Source organism: Denticeps clupeoides, chromosome 15 (assembly GCF_900700375.1).
Source record: "Denticeps clupeoides chromosome 15, fDenClu1.1, whole genome shotgun sequence".
Taxonomy (NCBI): Eukaryota; Metazoa; Chordata; class Actinopteri; order Clupeiformes; family Denticipitidae; genus Denticeps; species Denticeps clupeoides.
The window spans coordinates 5,854,567-5,872,279 of record NC_041721.1 but is presented as its reverse complement, the minus strand read 5'-3'; the positions used below and the strand labels follow the sequence as shown (position 1 = coordinate 5,872,279).

Here is a 17,713-nt window from a genome sequence, read left to right as displayed (position 1 = left end):
CCCCCCCCTTTTACACACTGTAGGCCATTTATAGAATTATATATAATACAGAGTTTTGATTTACCTCAGCACAGATAAAATTACAATCACAAATGTATAGTGAATGAATTAAAGATTATAAATTATGATTTGTAGTAGTAGAAACAAGGTCACAGCAGGATCATAGTTCTACAAATATGTACAAAACTGATAGCATAAGGAGAAGGGGAGGGGAAAAAATAAATAAATAAATATAAATAAATTGAAAAAAAAAAACACACAAAGTACCTGGTTTTTACAGTGAAAACTTTATTAAATCAATCAAGACTAGTCATGAACTTAGCGCTTGCCACCGACACGTGGTGCGCTCACCTTCATGGGCTTGGAAATCTTCTGTTTGGGTGCAGCCTTGGCCTGTGCCTGTTGGAAGACAAATTTGACTGTCAGTGAAACCACAGCACGCAATGTGGACACTCCACAATCCAGAGAATGTTTGTAGGGACTACAAATCAAACTAAGCACCCATTTGCATTGTGGGAACTTGGCGTAGACATAGCCCTTCACTCTCTGCCACCTTGTGACACAGACACGACATAAAACAGTCAGCCTGCAACGCCTAAAGGGGCAAACTAATCAGACCTGAAGAACAAACGACACCACAACTAATGACTTGATTATTTCTATTCATATAGTTATTAAACTACACCAAAACATGTTTTGGTTGAGGCAGATCTTTCACCAAATAGTACGCACTCACCTGACAATGCTGTATAATGCCACACTGGAGACAAAAGGAACAAAACCTGGTACACAGATGTATTGCTTCCAAGAAAACTCACCTTGGTGCTCTGCGTGGTTGGCTTCTTGGTTGCCTGCTTGGCCTTCTTAGCCTCTTTGGCCGCCCTACAGAAAGCACATTTTGGTCAGTTCAAATACATGAGAAAACAAAAGACCTGCAATAGAGATTTCAGAGTCATCTCAGAACATGCTTCTAGGGCCTGATGCTTAGAACCACACAGAACAGAACCAATCATATTGGTCAAAGGAACATAAGCATGTTAAGGCATTTCTGAACTACAAAAACCCTGTTGAATACAAATTAAAGCATAAAACATTAAGCCATAAATGAATCAGAACAGTGACTGCACCTCTTTAAAACAAAACAAGTCCACTGCTACAGTGTGCTCACCTTATGGCCTGCTCCCTCTGGGCTTTGCGCACCTCAGGCTTCTGGTTCCTCTTGGCCAGGATCTCTGCCAGAGAAGCACCAGTGATGGCCCTCTGGAACTTCACCGCACGACGGGAGCGTTTCTTTGCCACATCTTCCTTTAAAGATAGTAATATGTTGAACAGATAAGCCCCCCAAAATGTAAAGAGTTACCTCGTTACACACGATTGAAACCAGGAGACCTCCAAAAGATCTTAGACTACAGATACTTGTCGGGACTACAAATTCAACTAAGCACCCACTGAACGGCGGGCACTAGTCGTAGACGTAGCCCTTCGCTCTCTGCCACCTTTTGACACAGACTCAACATAAAGAGTCAGCCTGCAACGCCTGAAGGGGCAACTGGTGAGCATGACTGCCATTTACCGGGCACCACCCCGGATACACAACCAACAGGAGCGTTTCAGCCCACATGCAGCAGCAGATAGTCAACTCCAAACACACAAAACTTACCGACTGGCCCTTCTTGTGCTTGCGACGGTACAGGACGGTCCAGTTGATCTGCCTGGGGTTCCTCTTGGCCAGGAAGGCAGACTCGCACTTGGCATTCAGGAACTGGAAGACCTGCAAGAAGACAGCATGCTGCACATCATTTACAGAAAAAAAAAACTGCTCCATGCAAACTCTTCCGCCCGTCTCCAAACAAAACATTTACCACGGATGCCAGTGTTCCGTTGGTTTGTCCTATCTTAACCTATGTTTATAGTGACTGTTCCTGCTAGAAGTACAAATGCGATGTGCAACTTGTTTATATAATAATTATACTGGCCATAAACCACAAATAGAATGTTGTGATTGACTAAAGACACCAATCAGATTGTCCTACCACCAATGTTTCAACCGTTTGAATATTAATTTCAAAACCAAAAACCACAGGTATGTTTTGAGAGCTCAGAAACACAAGTATTTGGTGCTACACTGACCACGTTAACTACTCCAACTAAACTTTGAAAACCGTGCGGTGGCAGCACGCGTTTATGGGCGTGCGCATGCGCAGTTGCCTTCGGTAGGACGTTTCGACAAATAGGGTGAAATGACAGAACCCCGGACGTTTGGTGCTACTGCAATTCCTCGAGGCTGCGGACATCTCAGCCGCAACGCGGCTCCTCGCCACGGGGTGGCAAAAATCCACGCCTGTGGCCGGAGCCACAGGCCAAAGCTACGCTAGGCTAAGGTGCCAGTACGCGTAAACACTCTTCCTTCGACGTAACTTACACAGATGATTCGGCGACATGCCCAACTGAATCGTTACACACACTGTGAGCGTTAGGTAGCGTGGGAGCGTGAAATTAACACGCCGACGGCCGCTTACCTTCCCGTCTATCCTGGCGTATCGCCGGCCGTGGCCGGGATAGATCTTGTACCCGCTGAAACTGCACAGCTCGACCCTGCACACAGGAAATGGACAGACATCGTTACGCCTCGGACGCGAACGAACATTCGTGCGCCACGATTGCGGCGAGGCGCGCAGATTTGGAGCGGGATGTTCGCGGATGATGCGGCGCGGCACTCACTTCATGGCGGCGGCGCGTCCGGGGAAAGGAAGTGGGGATTGTGGGTAGACCGTTTATACGGATAAACTTATTTGTCAGCATGCCATGGAATTAAAATCCGAGCTCGGCTGTGTGGTTCTATTACAGAATAACATCCGGAAAAAATGTCGAAAATTATTTTAAACTTTTGTTTGAAAGAGCCAATGAGTTCGTTGTTCGGTTGCCTGGCGGTGACACAAGCGGGAAGTATGGCGGCGACAGAGAGCGCGAGCGAACCCGGTCCGGCCATGCAAGCCGCCAAAACAGAGGGTAAGGCCGCTCCGTCCCCTTCCCTCCTCTTAAACGTGCGTGTCGGCGACGGAGGCGACGAAAGTCCTCGTGGTTGCGCCGCGATTCGCCACTCACCGGTCCCTGGCCACCCGACGTTGGCACGTCGCAGTGCAGTAAAACGCCTTGTGCAGAAGCCGCGCGGCTGGGTGGACGTGGTCGGCGGAAACTAGAACGGCGACACCGAAATAGTGTCACTAGAGTAACCGTTAGAAATGTCGCTGCTGGCGAGCTCGACGGGACGCATGGCTACTGCGTTTGAGTCCGTACGTTGGACGACAAGTTGTCCAGCACTTACAGGAAGGCGTCTTGTTTCCTCTTAGGCTCTGTGGTGGACCTTTCCGGTCAAGGATTAAACAAACTGGAACCGATTTCCATATGCCATTCGGATATAGACACACTCATTCTGGACCACAACCAGATCATCAAATTGGAGCACCTGGAAAAGAACGAAAGGCTTAAACAGGTGAGTAGACTTATTCTTCTGAGGCATCAGTGACCGAATAGGACCGCATAACGAAACGTCCCCTCTCTTGTGCCTCTGGCAGCTGTCTGTGGCCGGTAATCGTCTGGTGAGGATGATGGGCGTTTCAAGGCTCACAGATCTGAGGGTGCTGAACCTGCCCAACAACAGCATCGGTTATATAGAGGGACTGAAGGACCTGGTGCACCTACAGTGGCTCAACCTGGCTGGCAATAACATCAAGGTAACAGCAGTATCTGGTTATTACCATGGCTCTTATTTTCAAATATATATATATATATAGTACTGGCCAAAGGTTCAGACACACCTTCTCATTCTCATTTTCTTTATTTTCATGACCATTTACATGGTAGATTCTCACTGAAGGCATCAAAACTATGAATGAACACATGTGGAGTTATGTACTTAACAAAAAAAAGGTGAAATAACTAAAAACATGTTTTATATTCTAGTTTCTTTGCTCTGATATCTGCTTTGCACACTCTTGGCATTCTCTCGATGAGCTTCAAGAGGTCGTCACCTGAAATGGTTTTCCAACAGTCTTGAAGGAGTTCCCAGAGGTGTTTAGCACTTGTTGGCCCCTTTGCCTTCACTCTGCGGTCCAGCTCACCCCAAACCATCTGGATTGGGTTCAGGTCCGGTGACTGTGGAGGCCAGGTGTTCATTCATAGTTTTGATGCCTTCAGTGAGAATCTACCAATGTAAATGGTCATGAAGATAAAGAAAACACATTGAATGAGAAGGTGTGTCCAAACTGTTGGCCTGTGCTGTATATATATAATCAACAATCCCAGTGATCAGAAGCTGTAGATATTCCTCTTGCTGTGTAACTCCTCGAACCCTGTGCCGCTCAGGTGATGGATCAGCTCAGTAGCTGTCTGGTGCTCCAGCATCTGGACATGTCTGACAACAACATCTCCCACCCCGGCGACCTCAGCAAACTCACTGCCTTAAAGGTCCCAGTTAAACAATATCTGCATATGTGAGTGTGTTTTTTTTGTGTGTGTGGTTTTTAACATTTTTTTTTTGGTGACTATTCTCTTCAGACTCTCCTTCTCCACGGGAACATTATAACCAGTCTTCGGTCCATCCCTGTCCACCTTCCTCCCAGCCTCACTGTGCTCTCTCTGGCCGAGAACGAGATAAGAGACTTGAATGAGGTGAGAGTCCCTTTTGTGTATTTAACACATTAATCAAACCGACGCCTTTCTCAAGAGTTACTTACAATCGACTTCCAGTTTGTACAGCGGTATTTGCACTTTTTTTTTACTTGCACCTTCATCATTCATTTCACACGTTTAGCACTATCTTTCTTCTTGTTGTCTTCATGTTTTATTTGCCTTAAATGTTATTCTTCCACTGCCTGTGTCCCCTGTTTGCATTTTTTTGTAGCCGGTTTGTCTGTCGCACACGTGCACTTTGTCGGTCCGTAACTTTGTTTAAATGTTACATGTAGTACCAGGTTCCGGAGAAACGTTGTTTCGTCTCACTATGTACCGTCAAACATGTATGTAGCTGAAATGACATTAAAGCTCAACTTGAACTTGCCCTTGATCAGTAGTCACAGGGACAGTTACTGGAGACAGTGTTCGGGGCAGTGGTGGCCTAGCGGTTAAGGAAGCGGCCCTGTAATCAGAAGGTTGCATTTACATTTACAGCATTTATCAGACGCCCTTATCCAGAGCGACTTACAATCAGTAGTTACAGGGACAGTCTCCCTGGAGCAACATAGGGTTAAGTGTCTTGCTCAGGGACACAATGGTAGTAAGTGTGATTTGAACCTGGGTCTTCTTTTATGGGGCAGTGGTGGCCTAGCGGTTACGGAAGCGACCCCGTAATCAGAAGGTTGCTGGTTCGAATCCCGATCTACCAAGGTGCCACTGAGCAAAGCGCCGTCCCCACACACTGCTCCCCGGGCGCCTGTCATGGCTGCCCACTGCTCACTCAGTGTGATGGGTTAAATGCAGAGGACAAATTTCACTGTGTGTGCTGTGCTGCTGTGTATCACATGTGACAATCACTTTCCTTTTTTCTTTTTTTTTTTTTTTTTCTGGTTCACAGGTGAGTGTGTTACTCACTAGGCTACTACCACCAATAGCCTATATATTACAGTATTATAGAGTTTGTTTTTCATTTTAATTTCTGTTTCACTCTTCCTTTCTTTTTTCCTGAAGGTGTCTTACCTCACACCCCTTCACAAACTTGAGCAGCTGTCTGTCATGAACAATCCCTGCGTCATGGCGACACCCACGTTGCCAGGTTTTGACTACCGGCCATACATCCTGAGCTGGTGCCTCAACCTGAAAGTGCTAGATGGCTACATGGTGTCACAGAAAGAGGGGTGGGTCTTACATTTTTTTCCTTCATATGCTGACAGTAAACTACACCTGTTATTAAACTACACCTATTATTATGCACTATACATTTTGTCGAGCAGGCTAAAGGCAGAGTGGCTCTACAGCCAGGGCAGAGGGCGGAGCTATCGCCCGGGGCAACATATGCAACTGGCGCAATACTTGGCCAGCGTGTGCCCTCTGACTGGCACCTCTGCTTTGCAGTCTGAGGAGGATGCCAAACTGGAAAGGATTCTCAGCAAGCAGAGGTGTGTGTGTGTGTGTTTTTCTTTCTCAGCTTTCTTCAGGTTTGCATATGACGGCCTAACTGCGTGTACCGTGTTCTTCAGGCAGCACCAGAGGCAGCTGCTCCAGACAGGTAACAGGCTGTTCTGTGGCCCTGCCCGTCCAACTGAGCTCTCTGTTGAACACCACAGGCCTGAGCCTTCTGAAAGGGCAAAACACCCTGAGCTTCCCACGCCTCCCAAACCGGCAGGTCTGTAGAAAACATTTGTCTGTCAGTCTAGATCAGTTTTGACCAGTTAGTGCGTTATTAAGAACCGCATTAAGAAAAGAATATTGTCAAGATGTAAATCCATGTCTTGGAAACCATCTTTGCAAACTTGAGACTCCACTGGAATTTATTTTAAACATTGATATTTAAACATCTTCTTATTAACTGTGACATGCATCATTTGTTGCTTTCAACATATTTTTGCAGTAGCTCCACACTCCCCCTTTTGCTTTCAATGCAGATGTGACTATATGAAAAATAATTTTTCTGATTATGTTGATGGCGCTGATCACATTTCATTTCGGTTCCTCAGTCCTGCCCTCCGAGCCGGTGGTCCAGGTGAACTCCTGGATCGGGAAGGATGCCTCGTTTGTTCCAGTCGCTCGCTCCCCACGTTCACCAGTTGGCAGTGAGACGTCCTCTCTCAGACTGGATGATGTCCAGACAGATGAGGAAAAGCTCCATGGAAGCCTGCCCCTTGAGACCTCCTACGTTCCACTAAATTCTACCTCGCACTCCAAACCTTGCTCTGATGACAGTGATGAGGAGCCCGATGAGCCCGACTCTCTGGCTCCGCCCCGCCCCAGAGCACCAGAGTGCCCAGTCACACCCAGCAGCCCGCCCTCCACCGTCACTGAAGGAAGACCCTCTCCAGCCCCCACGCCAGACATCCCAATGCCACAACCCAGCATGTTCAGCCATCCACAGTTGAACATGGAGTGTAGTGAGCTTGCAATTGTAGTCCCCACTCCAGGGGCTGAGAAGCCCCCGATGTCACATACTAAAGCTGCGGTGAGGATACAGGCCTGGTGGCGGGGGCACTGGGTGCGACAGAGCCACCCGGTGTGCAGAGAGGTGCGCTGCGAGATCCGTCTGCGCAGGATCCAGGACCACGTGGTCTTCCTGACCAATGAGCTGCAGAGGTAATCAAGAGGTAATCAAGTTAATAGGCGTGATGTGATGTTAATAACAACAAAATAAAATGTGGTTCTTCAGGGTTCAAAAGCAGCATGAGGAGGAGAGACTGCAGAGAATGGTGCAAGAGGAAGCGGTGAAGTTTCTTTGGAAGCAGGTATGATGCACACAACTACTGTAATATTGTTCATACCAGGTCCCGAATGAAAAGATATGTTTACGTTGCAATTATTACGAATAATTACATCATTATACAGTCTCATACCACACGCTCATAGGCAAACTATGAATCGGTCCTGTAAAATCTAGAGTTGTGAACCACCACAGTTTAAAAATATATTCAATTACGATTATCGATGCATCACGATGCATCCCTTCAAGTTTTCTACATTACTTCATATTATGATTTTAAATACATCAGAGAGACACGGGCGTCTGAACCAGCCGTTTTTCTGCCATTCGTGGCGCTGTGAACGCGACCGTTTTTCTTGCCATCAATTTCCACAGAAATCTTGACTAGCGTTAAACAGCATCAAGCGAACGCCAGTGAAACGACAATCAAATGCAGCTGCAAAACAGTGTTAATTTCGAATATCCGTGTGTATTAGAACACCAACCCGTAGCGGCACTGTACTGATCAGGCCGCCACAGTCACTACCGGCACTACATTTTATCTACAGTTTTTATACAGGCACCTAGAAAATCAACAATTCAATTTAAAGAACTTTATTTGTTCCAGACTGGCAATTTCATTATGATATAATTGATTGTGTTCTACCTCATCGATGCTAAATCAGTTACGTCTGAGATTAATTTCAATGCCCCTGGTAATGTAATATATCCCATCTCTGTAGATGCAGTGCATGCTGGAGTGGCAGAGCTCAGTGTCTGAGCAGCTCAAGAGTGTTTTCTCGGTGCCGGCAGCAAGCCGGGACGTCCGGGCCCCCGTGCAGACTGAACTCTCATTGCCTGAGTCAGGCTTCCACTCCCCGGGCAAAAGACAGAGAGTGATGGACGACAGCCTTTCCAGCACCGCGATCACCGGCTCTCCGGGAGCGACCGTGCAGGGGCACGGAACGGACGAAGACAGCCAAGACTGCAGCTTGCTGGAGCAGTACCTGAACTCGGTGCAAAAGCGGGAGGAGGAAGAGACTGAGGACAGGACCGCAACGCCTCTCTCCCCTGCCCAACTGGCCAGCCCACACACTCCAAAGTCAGGCAGCGAGGAGGACTCTGAGAAACAGGGCCCTCTCCTGGAGGCTGAGGGGTAGCGCCATGACTTGTTACCCACCAAGGGTGGCAAAATTTGGGACGACACGTGTCGCTATGCATTAATTTTCAAGTATTTCAACATATTGGACCCCACAGAAATGCATATTTCTCTTGATAACAAGCATTTCAAACACACCTGAGATTACCCAAGCAACAAAGTAAAATGTTGCAGAATAGTTTAGCTTTGCTGACAGTCATCCAACGAAAGTGTTCATTGACAGTCCCGTTCTGAGGCGATCGGGACCTGGAGATACTGGTTTAGAGCCTTGAGCCATGATTCACTACACCTCACATTCCTGCCAAAAGAATGCGATGATCAACCTGAGGAAATAAACCTGCTCTCTTTTTGTATTCTGTCGCCTTATGGACCAGCTGACTAAAGAGAACCAGTGCCAAGCCACAAGCCAGTTTTCTACAGCACATGACGCCTTCTCAATGCAAGCCGAGACAAAGCAGATGTGTGTTTTTAACATTAAGTACTTAATTGTTTCTCTGTTTGAGAGTGTTGACATGTTTTAATCCTGTTTTTGTATTCATTTACCCCTTTTTATGTGTGAATGGGCAATGCACTTTCTAAGAATAAATTTTTATGTTGATACACCTTCTTTTGTTGTTTAAGACGCATGTCCCATAATTTATCATTACGATTCTGGCGGCTCGCCGCTAGGTGGCGCTCTAGGCCAGATACAGTTTCACAAACTTCACATTTATTTCATATAATTGCTGTAGTTTTTTTGTAATTTATATGATAATAAATTACTGACAATCTACCAAATGACACACGTGAATTAAAAAAAGATCTCCGTGGGGTCTGAAGATTTTGTCCTTCCTCCTCCTTTTTGTTGTTCTTGGCTGAACTGCTGGAAGTTCCGAGACTGAAATTCCAGTAAGTCCACTGCGAAGTAAGGCCTAAAATCATTAGGTCCTCTTGTTGTAGCATGAAATTCAGTTTTTTTTTTATTTTAATATAATTAGAACTGCGCATTATCATTTTTTATTAGTTATAAACCACTTCTCGCTAGGGCATTCCATTACCAAATTGTGCCATTAACAGCGCCCAGTGGAACAGAAACAGCCAATGAGCGGCAAGAGCTGTGAGAGGAACGCCCCTTTTCTAAAACACGTAAGTTCTATTGGTGGAAAGTTTCCCTGCGTTTCCCGGACAAGACTAGAGGATCCAGGGCGGGTCCGCCAGAATCGCCCCCACACCCCGCTAAGACCCGCTGGCCGAGTCCGAGCAGCGACAGACAGCATGATCATCGACCGGATTTCCGACTGTCTCGGTGGCTTCACCGGCTGGGACACCGACGCGATGACCAGTCCGCTGAACCTCTGCTCCTTCTACGGAAGCTCCTCTCCTCCCGGCGAGAGCTGCGGTTCGGCCGGGTACCAGTCGCCGTGGTCCCCGAACTCCGACTCGGAGAAGAGCTGGAGCGATCAGCGGAGCCCAGGCTGCTCCGGAGCTCAAAACTTTCATGGTAATTAAAAAATGTAAAACTAAATTAATACAGTTCGAAATAGAAAAAAACGAAAGGAATTTTTGTTAGCTGTTTTATATTTAATGAAATGTGATAACATCATACATTATGTAAAAAATTATGCAGACTTTTTTATTGATTTACATATTTTAACTATATGTGTTTGTTGTATAGAATAACAAAATCATATTACAAGGGACCTCTAGTGTCTATCATTAACAAATAATAGAATAAATGGAAACACAAGATTACTTCATTTATGTGTCCACAGCTGACAACACAGTGGTCCGTGCAGGACAGACCTACCACTACCAGGGGGTGCGTGTGAGGAAGACGGTGAAGGAGCTGATCATGCAGAAGAAGCTCATCACTGGCATGCAGGTAGAACGCAGCCCTGGTTCTTCACTGGCCCGACTACTTTTTAAAGCAGATTTATTAATTTTTTTTGCATCGACGTTTGTATAGAGGAAGACGATTCTGTGGTTTTGACAGCAAGGGACAGTAAAATAAATGTCATCTTTTACATGTGCATTCTTTTGTCTGCTGTGTCGTAATGGGTGTTTAACCATCGATTCTTTGTATGTCTGCTGCATTAAAGGCACAGCACCATCAGGCTGATAATGATTGCCCAGGTAATATATATATATTTTTTATCTGTTACTGTTTTATGCTTTTTTTTTATGATTATTGATGTGTTTATGTTCAGTTTGTCATTTATTCTAGTCTAGTCTATTCTTGTCCATAAAAACGACTTCCTTTTTTTAATAAAACATTATTTTTCCTTTGTCCTTACAGTTCTGACTGCCATCTTGCAAAAGAGAGCTGCGGATCCCAGCTCGCCTGTCCCAGTTCCAACCAAACGATGTGCCACAAGCCACAACAGCAGCCTGGTAAATATCACATAATAACATAAATAGTAAAAGAGAATAGGGAACAATAAAAATAATTTATGCCAGATGCTGGACCAAATGCTTGGTTTTGATAAACCCTAACCCTAAAATAATTATAAAATATATGAAATTGTTTATAATTGTCCATTTCACTCTGACGCCATTTCATTGCTACATTGTCTCTTTTAGCCACCGTCCTATCCGTATGTTGATGACAGCTGCCTGTTCTCTGCCGCTTCCTGTGACTTCATGTGCCCTGCTCCCTCCATTGACTCAGTGCGAGTCCAGGACAGCCCTCAACCCACAGCTATCAGCATCCAGGGCCAGCAGCCACTGCAGGCCCTCATGCCGAACGGCACAGCCGATGGCCTTTACCCGCCCTGTTCTGTGCCGGGGTCCTTGGAGAACCTGTGCATCTCAGAAATACAAGCCCAGAACCCCCAGCTGAACGCCACAGACAGGCCGACCAAGCCCCCCGTCTCCTTCTTCGAGTGGCAGATCCGGCAGGAAGAGGAGAAGCTGTCTGGCCTGACCGCTGAGCAGCTCACCTCCCGGGATGCCGATGGTGACACGTGAGTCTTGCACTCTGCCTCCTAGACCTCTGCTCTGGTTGACTGCCTGATTAGTATTATTTACGGAAAGATTAAAAGAGATATAACGACAAACTTTCCCTTCCTTTGTGACGTTTGGTGTCCAGGTTTCTGCACATCGCTGTGGCACAAGGCAGGAGGGCTCTGGCTTACGTCCTGGCCAAGAAGATGGCGGAAATTCGAATGCTGGACATCAAAGAGCACAACAGCCAGGTGATTTTCTCATTTAACAAATGCAAACTCCACGATTAAAGACAATACCGTCTGACAATCTTAACTGTGATCTCCCAGAGTGCACTGCAAGTTAGTGTGGCAGCCAATCAGCACCTGATTGCCCAGGACCTGCTGTTGCTGGGCGCCCAGGTGAACACCGCGGACTGCTGGGGTCGATCCCCACTGCACGTGTGTGCCGAGAAGGGCCACGCCCTCACCCTTCAGGTGAGCCTCCCCTGTCCTGAAACACATCAGAGTTAATCGCCAAGCGATTGTTATGGGAAATGCTCGCTTCCTGTCTTCCCCCCAAACTCTCTTTCTTGTCCATCCTGTAATCCGCCATGCCTCCTCCAAAAATCTCGTTTTTCTGGCTTTGAGGTGTGTGCAGTGTTTAATTAAAATGCATTTATCATCTTGTCACATCCCGGCAAGAATGATGTAAATGTGGACATAGATCATCGAAAACAAGTATTTCCTGTCTGCTTTTTCTCCAATTATGAACGTACACATTGAGTCACGCGTGGGATCTCGTAGGATAATTTGCCGCCCCGGTTGCGTCTCTCCTCTAGCAAACAGCTTGTAACCCTGAGGTGCTTACATTCACTCAGCCCTGAATGTTTCAATATTGTAAGGCAACACTACTGTACTACACGCTCCTGGGGATGATATCATATTACTCACTACACAAAATGCCAGACAGTGCCTTAAACCATCTTCACCGATTAGAAACCAAAATGCGTTTTATTTTTTATTGCTTTCTAACGCCAAGGAACAGCCAGAACCCGTAGCCACTTAAGAAATATCAAGCTAAAATATTTTATAAAAATACACACAGTGTATGACAACAGGCGGAGTGGCTACGCAATGCGGACACAGACGGTGACGACTGGCATTGAGGATTTCTTTCCTGAGTTATGCATCATTAATTATGAATGTCACGGTGGTTGGACATGGCGCCGAAGGAGGTCGCACACGCATCACACAACACACATCACCAAACGGCGAACAGAAATGAACGGGGCAGCTTTATACTGGCATACACAGGTGAAAACAATCAGGAAACATAATAACTCCAGACCTTTCTGGACCGGATCTTGGCCACGAATTATCCCTGCATCTGTGCAGGGATAATTCAGGATGGAGACCTAGACAGAAGGGTAGGAACCTTAGGAAGAACTGAACACACCTAGCAGGCATTAGTAGACAGTGATGAAGACGGGACAAGGACATGCCCATATATGGGCTTCCTGGAATCCGGTATGAGGAGGAGCCCAGCTGTACCATGACAATGAAATGAGGCGTCGGAGTCACGGGTTCAAATCCCGCGTGTGTTGGAATGAGGTCCGCGTTGCTGTAACCAGTTGCATCTCAGTCACACATGCCTTTCACACACAGGCCAAAACCATCTGGTTCCAGATTCATATTTGGAGCGAGGCCTTGCCCACCAGTACGTCCTCAGAGTGACGAATGTGACAGGCCGTGCGCTGAATCACTAACATGTGCTAACTCGCGCCCGTCGCACATCTTGCCATCGCCCATATCTGATCCTTTTGTGATATATCGTCATTTTTCTCCAGCTGAAAAGCAGAATTTGCCAACTGGTGAAAATGGCCTTCAGTTTAAGACGTCACATTGCAAGTTACATTTACATTTACATTTACAGCATTTACTAGACGCCCTTATCCAGAGTGACTTACAATCAGTAGTTACAGGGACAGTCCCCCCCTGGAGCAACTTAGGGTTAAGTGTCTTGCTCAGGGACACAATGGTAGTAAGTGGGATTTGAACCTGGGTTTCCTGGTTCACAGGCAAGTGTCTTACCCACTAGGCTACTACCACCCAAACAGTTGTATAGATTATAGATTTGTGTATAGATTATGCGTAATTTCTTTCCCCCCCTAACCCTATCAAACCCTTTTGACCACTTCAGTCATGAATGGTTCCTGGTCAGAAACCTGAAGGTTTGTTCTGTCTTTCAATCCAGGCTATTCTCAAGGCCTTACAAATCAGCGGACAACAGCTCAATGTTGAAGCTGTGAACTACGAAGGTGAGCCCCTCCAAAGCCATGTCCCATACTGCCTTGCTCTAGCACTGTTTCATGTTCACTCTTATCTCAGGCTTAAAATATGTCCGATAAGATTTGAAAAGATTCAGCTCGCATGTGAAGAAGGTCGACCACCCCGGTTGTGGCATTTCTGAAATGTGGCCGGCTGTAAATAAGGGTGGCTTCTCCTCTACGCTAACTCCAGGGATGACTCCACTGCACACCGCCGTGATGTCCCATAATGCCGTGGTGCAGGAGCTGGGTCAGGCTGCCGTGCCCCTTTCTCCGCAGTCGGTGGCCCTGGCACAGAGGAGGAAGTTGCTTGGGGAGTGCGTCCAGACCCTGCTGCTCATGGGCGCCTCCTGTGGCACAAAGGTAATGAAATGAGTCTTTTACAAAAATTTTGCAAAATATGCATCAGCCATTCAAGTAGCAGGAGCAGTTTTATTGCAAATGTACTAAAAGGGTTTTCTAATAATAAACCTAACAAAGGTAACTCAAGACTAAATTTTAAAATGAATTAACAGCCATTTCCAGCTCCCACTGTCCTTTACAACATTAACTACATCTCAACAGGGGTTTGGTCAACCTGACGTTATTTCAATTCTCCCCCGACTGGCCTTTAAACTTCCATTTTCCCTCAGGACTGTAAAAGTGGACGCACCGCTCTGCATATGGCAGCAGAGGAAGCCAATGTGGAGTTGCTCCGCCTCTTCTTGGATCATCCACAGTCCCTGTCCTTCATCAACCTGAAGGTGAGACATGCGCAGCAGCTACATTCATTAAGAACTGAGAATAGTTTTGGGAGACTGGATTAGGATTTAAGACACTCGCCTAAGAACCACACGACCACAAAGTCCCAGGTTCAAACCCCACTTACTACCATTGTGTCCCTGAGAAAGACACTTAACCCTGAGTGTCTCCAGGGGGGAACTGTCCCTGTAACTACTGATTGTAAATCACTCTGTATAGGGCGTTTCATAAATGACATAAATGTGAATGATTCCCTCCACAGTTGGTTCAGTGAAGTTGCTTCCTGTCTTTTTCATACATTTGGACATTTCGCATGAATGATGTTGAAATATGATTTAAATTTTTATTTTGCGGGCTCTTAGGCATACAATGGGAACACAGTGCTGCACGTTGCCAGCGCTCTTACTGGGCGGGTGGCCCAGGTGGACGCCGTGAGGTTGCTGATGCGCCGAGGTGCCGACCCCAGTGCCAAGAACCTGGAGAACGAGCAGCCTGCTCAGTTAGTGCCTGAGGGAGACCTGGGGGACCAGGTGGGTACACACATTCACACACATTTCTATACAGAATAATGTTTGCACACGCCCATGCAACCAGTTAGAATGTGGAATACAGGTACGGCAATGTATGGTAACAGCTGCCGTGTCCCTTCCCTTGCAGGTGCGTCGGATCCTGAAGGGCCGTGGAGCCCAGGCTCGGCCCCTGTGCTAGGGCCCGACCGCCACCCCGTCCCCAACTTTGTCAGAAACGCTGTCAGTCAGGCAGTCCGGTCTGTGTATATAGTTCTCATTTGCCGGTAGCAGGCAGATGTCCGTTGTTTCCATGAAACAAACCTAACATTGTTTACTACTGTGTAGTAGACGCGTGAGAGGTTCCGACCGTGAGGGACGGGCTCTTCAGAGTGGCCTTTTGGACTGCAGGGGGGTGGCGCGATGGTGGCGTGTCCATGTAGGCAAACAGTCACTGTTCCTGGAACAGAGATTACCTGAGAAACATGATGTTTTTATGACGGTACACGGTCTCTGGGTTTATTTGGCCTTTCTGACCTGCCCTAAAGAAAGTTCAGGCTATAGAATATAAAAAGGTGTAATAATAAGCATTGGCTTATCGTGTAAAGAGCTTGTAGATAAAAACAGGCAGGCGTTGGAGAACGCGAGGAACGGAAACGGCGCGTAATAAAACAGAATCCGATTCTGAACCGAAGCCAGGAGAGGTTGTACGGAAGATCGTCTGCCCAAGGCCATGCCTCTCCCTCTCGCTCCCCGCACGTCGGGATTTACTTCAGTAGCGCCGGTATGTTGTTGCGAGTCCTGAGCCGCGTGACTCGCTGTCACACGGCTCATTTCTGGCAGGCCGTCTGGGGACTTTTGAGGTGATAAGATCCAGGGTGACTGATTAACCATTCCAGTGCTGTCACTGAAGCGCAATTTACAGCGAGACTCTTTTTAATGTTTAACTGATGGAGTTCATGCGAGGTTGCAGGACACCAGGATTCGAATGCAAATATAGCTGTTTATATCGCATCCGCAGTAAATTAGGGGCAATGCTGCTTAAATATGTAGTGTGATTAAGTAACGTAAGTGGCTAATATTTCTCTGAATAATTCATTTATGGTGTAAAGGTGACTGTACTCTGGTGATGGGTCATTTTTAATGGTCTTTATTTCAGTGTCTTGAAGTTTTTGTGTCTTTTTGTGTGAAGTGTCTTTCTTGGTTGTTCTTTTGTTAATATTTAGCAGTATGTCTCATAGACAAGGAATCATGTGCTTCGGGTTTTTTCCACTATAATGTTTTGGTTTGCAGCATTTGGAAATAAAGAATTGGACAATTTTATGTGATGTAATTTTTTTTTTGGTCCTCTGTAAATTTACGGGACTAACTCATAGGTGAAGTACCTAATCATTGTGCAAGAGTATATGAAGGGAATGAAGTTATTTTGCATATTTCTGAGGCAGTTATAATGGATGAGCTGCTATGTTGTGTCATGGTTAAAAGTTTGAACTTAATTCACCTTTCAGTTGGGGGGATGTGTTTAAAACTTTCATACTAAATGAATTCGTTTAATTTCAGAACTTTAAAATATGAAAACACATACACTCACACACAAGAACAATTTTAGACCTACCTTACCTCTATCAATACATAATCTGGAGGTTTTTGGATTGTGGGAGGAAACCAGGAAAGGAAAAACTGGGAACATTATTCACTGGGACACTCTATTCTATTCAGTAATAATTTCCTTATTAGTAATATTTATTTAGATCAGACACTGACATGTGCAAACAGAAAAAATGAATAAATTAATGACTAAAAGATAAACATAGAGAATGGAAATAATTGGGAATAAATAAGGATAAGAAATCAATGTTTCAGTGTAAATGTTTAAATTACTGAATTGTATACACTTTATGTAGAGACTGATATTTTCTGACTGTCATACTTTTAATGTGATTAAAAATAAATTATCAGTACAATTTGACCAATTAATCAATTAATAACTCCATAGTCAAGTTATTTTCAGAAGGATCCTTTGATGATGTACTAGGCTTTTCTATGACATTAAAATGATTTTTTTTTTTAATTTTCATTACGTGTACAGTTTCATCAGACAACTGAGAGCAAAGTCATGTTCTTTACTCTCGGCCACACACTGGACTTTTTCTTAAAGCACTGAAGACGGAAGTGTCTCGTCAGCATTTGACACAGTGCCACAAGTTTGGGAATGACCCTGGCCCCACAAGTCGTCTAGTTTTGAGTCCCCCAACCCCACCTGCTGGGTTATTTTCAGCATAGTGGCATTAATTTGAAGCGACTGAGATCATCAAACCTCAACTTCTTGTTTCAGAGATTTTCACGCATCTTCAGGGGTTTCTGTATGAGTTTGTATTTGTATCATTTCTTGACTTTGTGCATCTTTGTGCAGCTGCAGTGTTTTCCACTCTGTTGTGTTCCCTGACGTTTCCTGCTCTGTTATTGTGGTTTTTCTGTCATTATGACATTTTTTATGCACTGTTTACCTTCTCAGGTGTCACAAGCAGATTCTCCTTTGCTTACCTTTTGTCATGCTCCCCTGAGGGCTGGCAGTTGGGCTCCAACTGACACGCACCCATTAAAGCCTGCTGCACACATATTACATGAACCCCCATGTCTCAAACCTTCAAAAAAGCTTCAAGGAGACACATAGGAATAAACTCAAGGCAGTG

General features: G+C 45.7%; 3 protein-coding genes and 2 non-coding genes across 6 annotated transcripts; 2 read left to right on the top strand and 3 right to left on the bottom strand.

Moving 5' to 3' along the window:
- Window positions 1-268: 268 nt before the first annotated feature.
- On the bottom strand, window positions 269-2,749 carry rpl24 (ribosomal protein L24). The gene is made up of 6 exons (XM_028955216.1): window positions 2,722-2,749; window positions 2,520-2,595; window positions 1,661-1,771; window positions 1,169-1,305; window positions 819-882; window positions 269-399 (listed from the first exon to the last, which is right to left on the bottom strand). The coding sequence occupies exons 1-6, from the start codon at window positions 2,724-2,726 to the stop codon at window positions 319-321; spliced, it is 474 nt and encodes a 157-aa protein (XP_028811049.1). The 5' UTR covers window positions 2,727-2,749; the 3' UTR covers window positions 269-318.
- LOC114765470 (small nucleolar RNA SNORA17) lies at window positions 472-608 on the bottom strand. Its single transcript, XR_003742654.1, has one exon. It is a non-coding gene; the product is annotated as a small nucleolar RNA SNORA17 (small nucleolar RNA).
- Window positions 1,416-1,550, bottom strand: LOC114765469 (small nucleolar RNA SNORA17). The gene has a single exon (XR_003742653.1). It is a non-coding gene; the product is annotated as a small nucleolar RNA SNORA17 (small nucleolar RNA).
- Window positions 2,750-2,947: 198 nt separating the features above from the next.
- On the top strand, window positions 2,948-9,150 carry cep97 (centrosomal protein 97). 2 transcript variants are annotated; one of them, XM_028955210.1, is made up of 11 exons: window positions 2,948-3,009; window positions 3,351-3,493; window positions 3,576-3,734; window positions 4,366-4,467; window positions 4,558-4,671; window positions 5,686-5,852; window positions 5,949-6,113; window positions 6,195-6,340; window positions 6,672-7,281; window positions 7,355-7,430; window positions 8,128-9,150. In XM_028955210.1, exons 1-11 carry the CDS (start codon window positions 2,949-2,951, stop codon window positions 8,542-8,544), a joined length of 2,160 nt encoding a protein of 719 aa, XP_028811043.1. In that variant the 5' UTR covers window position 2,948; the 3' UTR covers window positions 8,545-9,150. The 2 variants fall into 2 exon arrangements, with proteins under 2 accessions (XP_028811043.1, XP_028811042.1); XM_028955209.1 differs by having other exon boundaries at window positions 5,686-6,113.
- A 560-nt stretch (window positions 9,151-9,710) lies between these two features.
- nfkbiz (nuclear factor of kappa light polypeptide gene enhancer in B-cells inhibitor, zeta) lies at window positions 9,711-16,343 on the top strand. The gene is made up of 12 exons (XM_028954726.1): window positions 9,711-10,023; window positions 10,295-10,404; window positions 10,622-10,655; window positions 10,819-10,913; window positions 11,103-11,485; window positions 11,611-11,716; window positions 11,795-11,941; window positions 13,701-13,764; window positions 13,967-14,136; window positions 14,406-14,516; window positions 14,877-15,044; window positions 15,172-16,343. Exons 1-12 carry the CDS (start codon window positions 9,798-9,800, stop codon window positions 15,220-15,222), a joined length of 1,665 nt encoding a protein of 554 aa, XP_028810559.1. The 5' UTR covers window positions 9,711-9,797; the 3' UTR covers window positions 15,223-16,343.
- Window positions 16,344-17,713: the final 1,370 nt, after the last annotated feature.

Bases quoted from the DNA above. Each gene is read 5' to 3' on its own strand.
- rpl24 (XM_028955216.1), bottom strand. The intron at 1,306-1,660 runs GTAAGTTTTGTG...CTATCTTTAAAG, and splicing joins AGCACAAGAAGGGCCAGTCG to GAAGATGTGGCAAAGAAACG. The intron at 883-1,168 runs GTGAGCACACTG...TGCTTTCTGTAG, and splicing joins CAGAGGGAGCAGGCCATAAG to GGCGGCCAAAGAGGCTAAGA.
- cep97 (XM_028955209.1), top strand. From the start codon at position 2,949: ATGGCGGCGACAGAGAGCGCGAGCGAACCCGGTCCGGCCATGCAAGCC. The intron at 3,010-3,350 runs GTAAGGCCGCTC...GTTTCCTCTTAG, and splicing joins GCAAGCCGCCAAAACAGAGG to GCTCTGTGGTGGACCTTTCC. The intron at 7,282-7,354 runs GTAATCAAGAGG...GTGGTTCTTCAG, and splicing joins CTGACCAATGAGCTGCAGAG to GGTTCAAAAGCAGCATGAGG.
- nfkbiz (XM_028954726.1), top strand. From the start codon at position 9,798: ATGATCATCGACCGGATTTCCGACTGTCTCGGTGGCTTCACCGGCTGG. The intron at 10,405-10,621 runs GTAGAACGCAGC...GCTGCATTAAAG, and splicing joins AGCTCATCACTGGCATGCAG to GCACAGCACCATCAGGCTGA. The intron at 11,486-11,610 runs GTGAGTCTTGCA...TTTGGTGTCCAG, and splicing joins CGGGATGCCGATGGTGACAC to GTTTCTGCACATCGCTGTGG.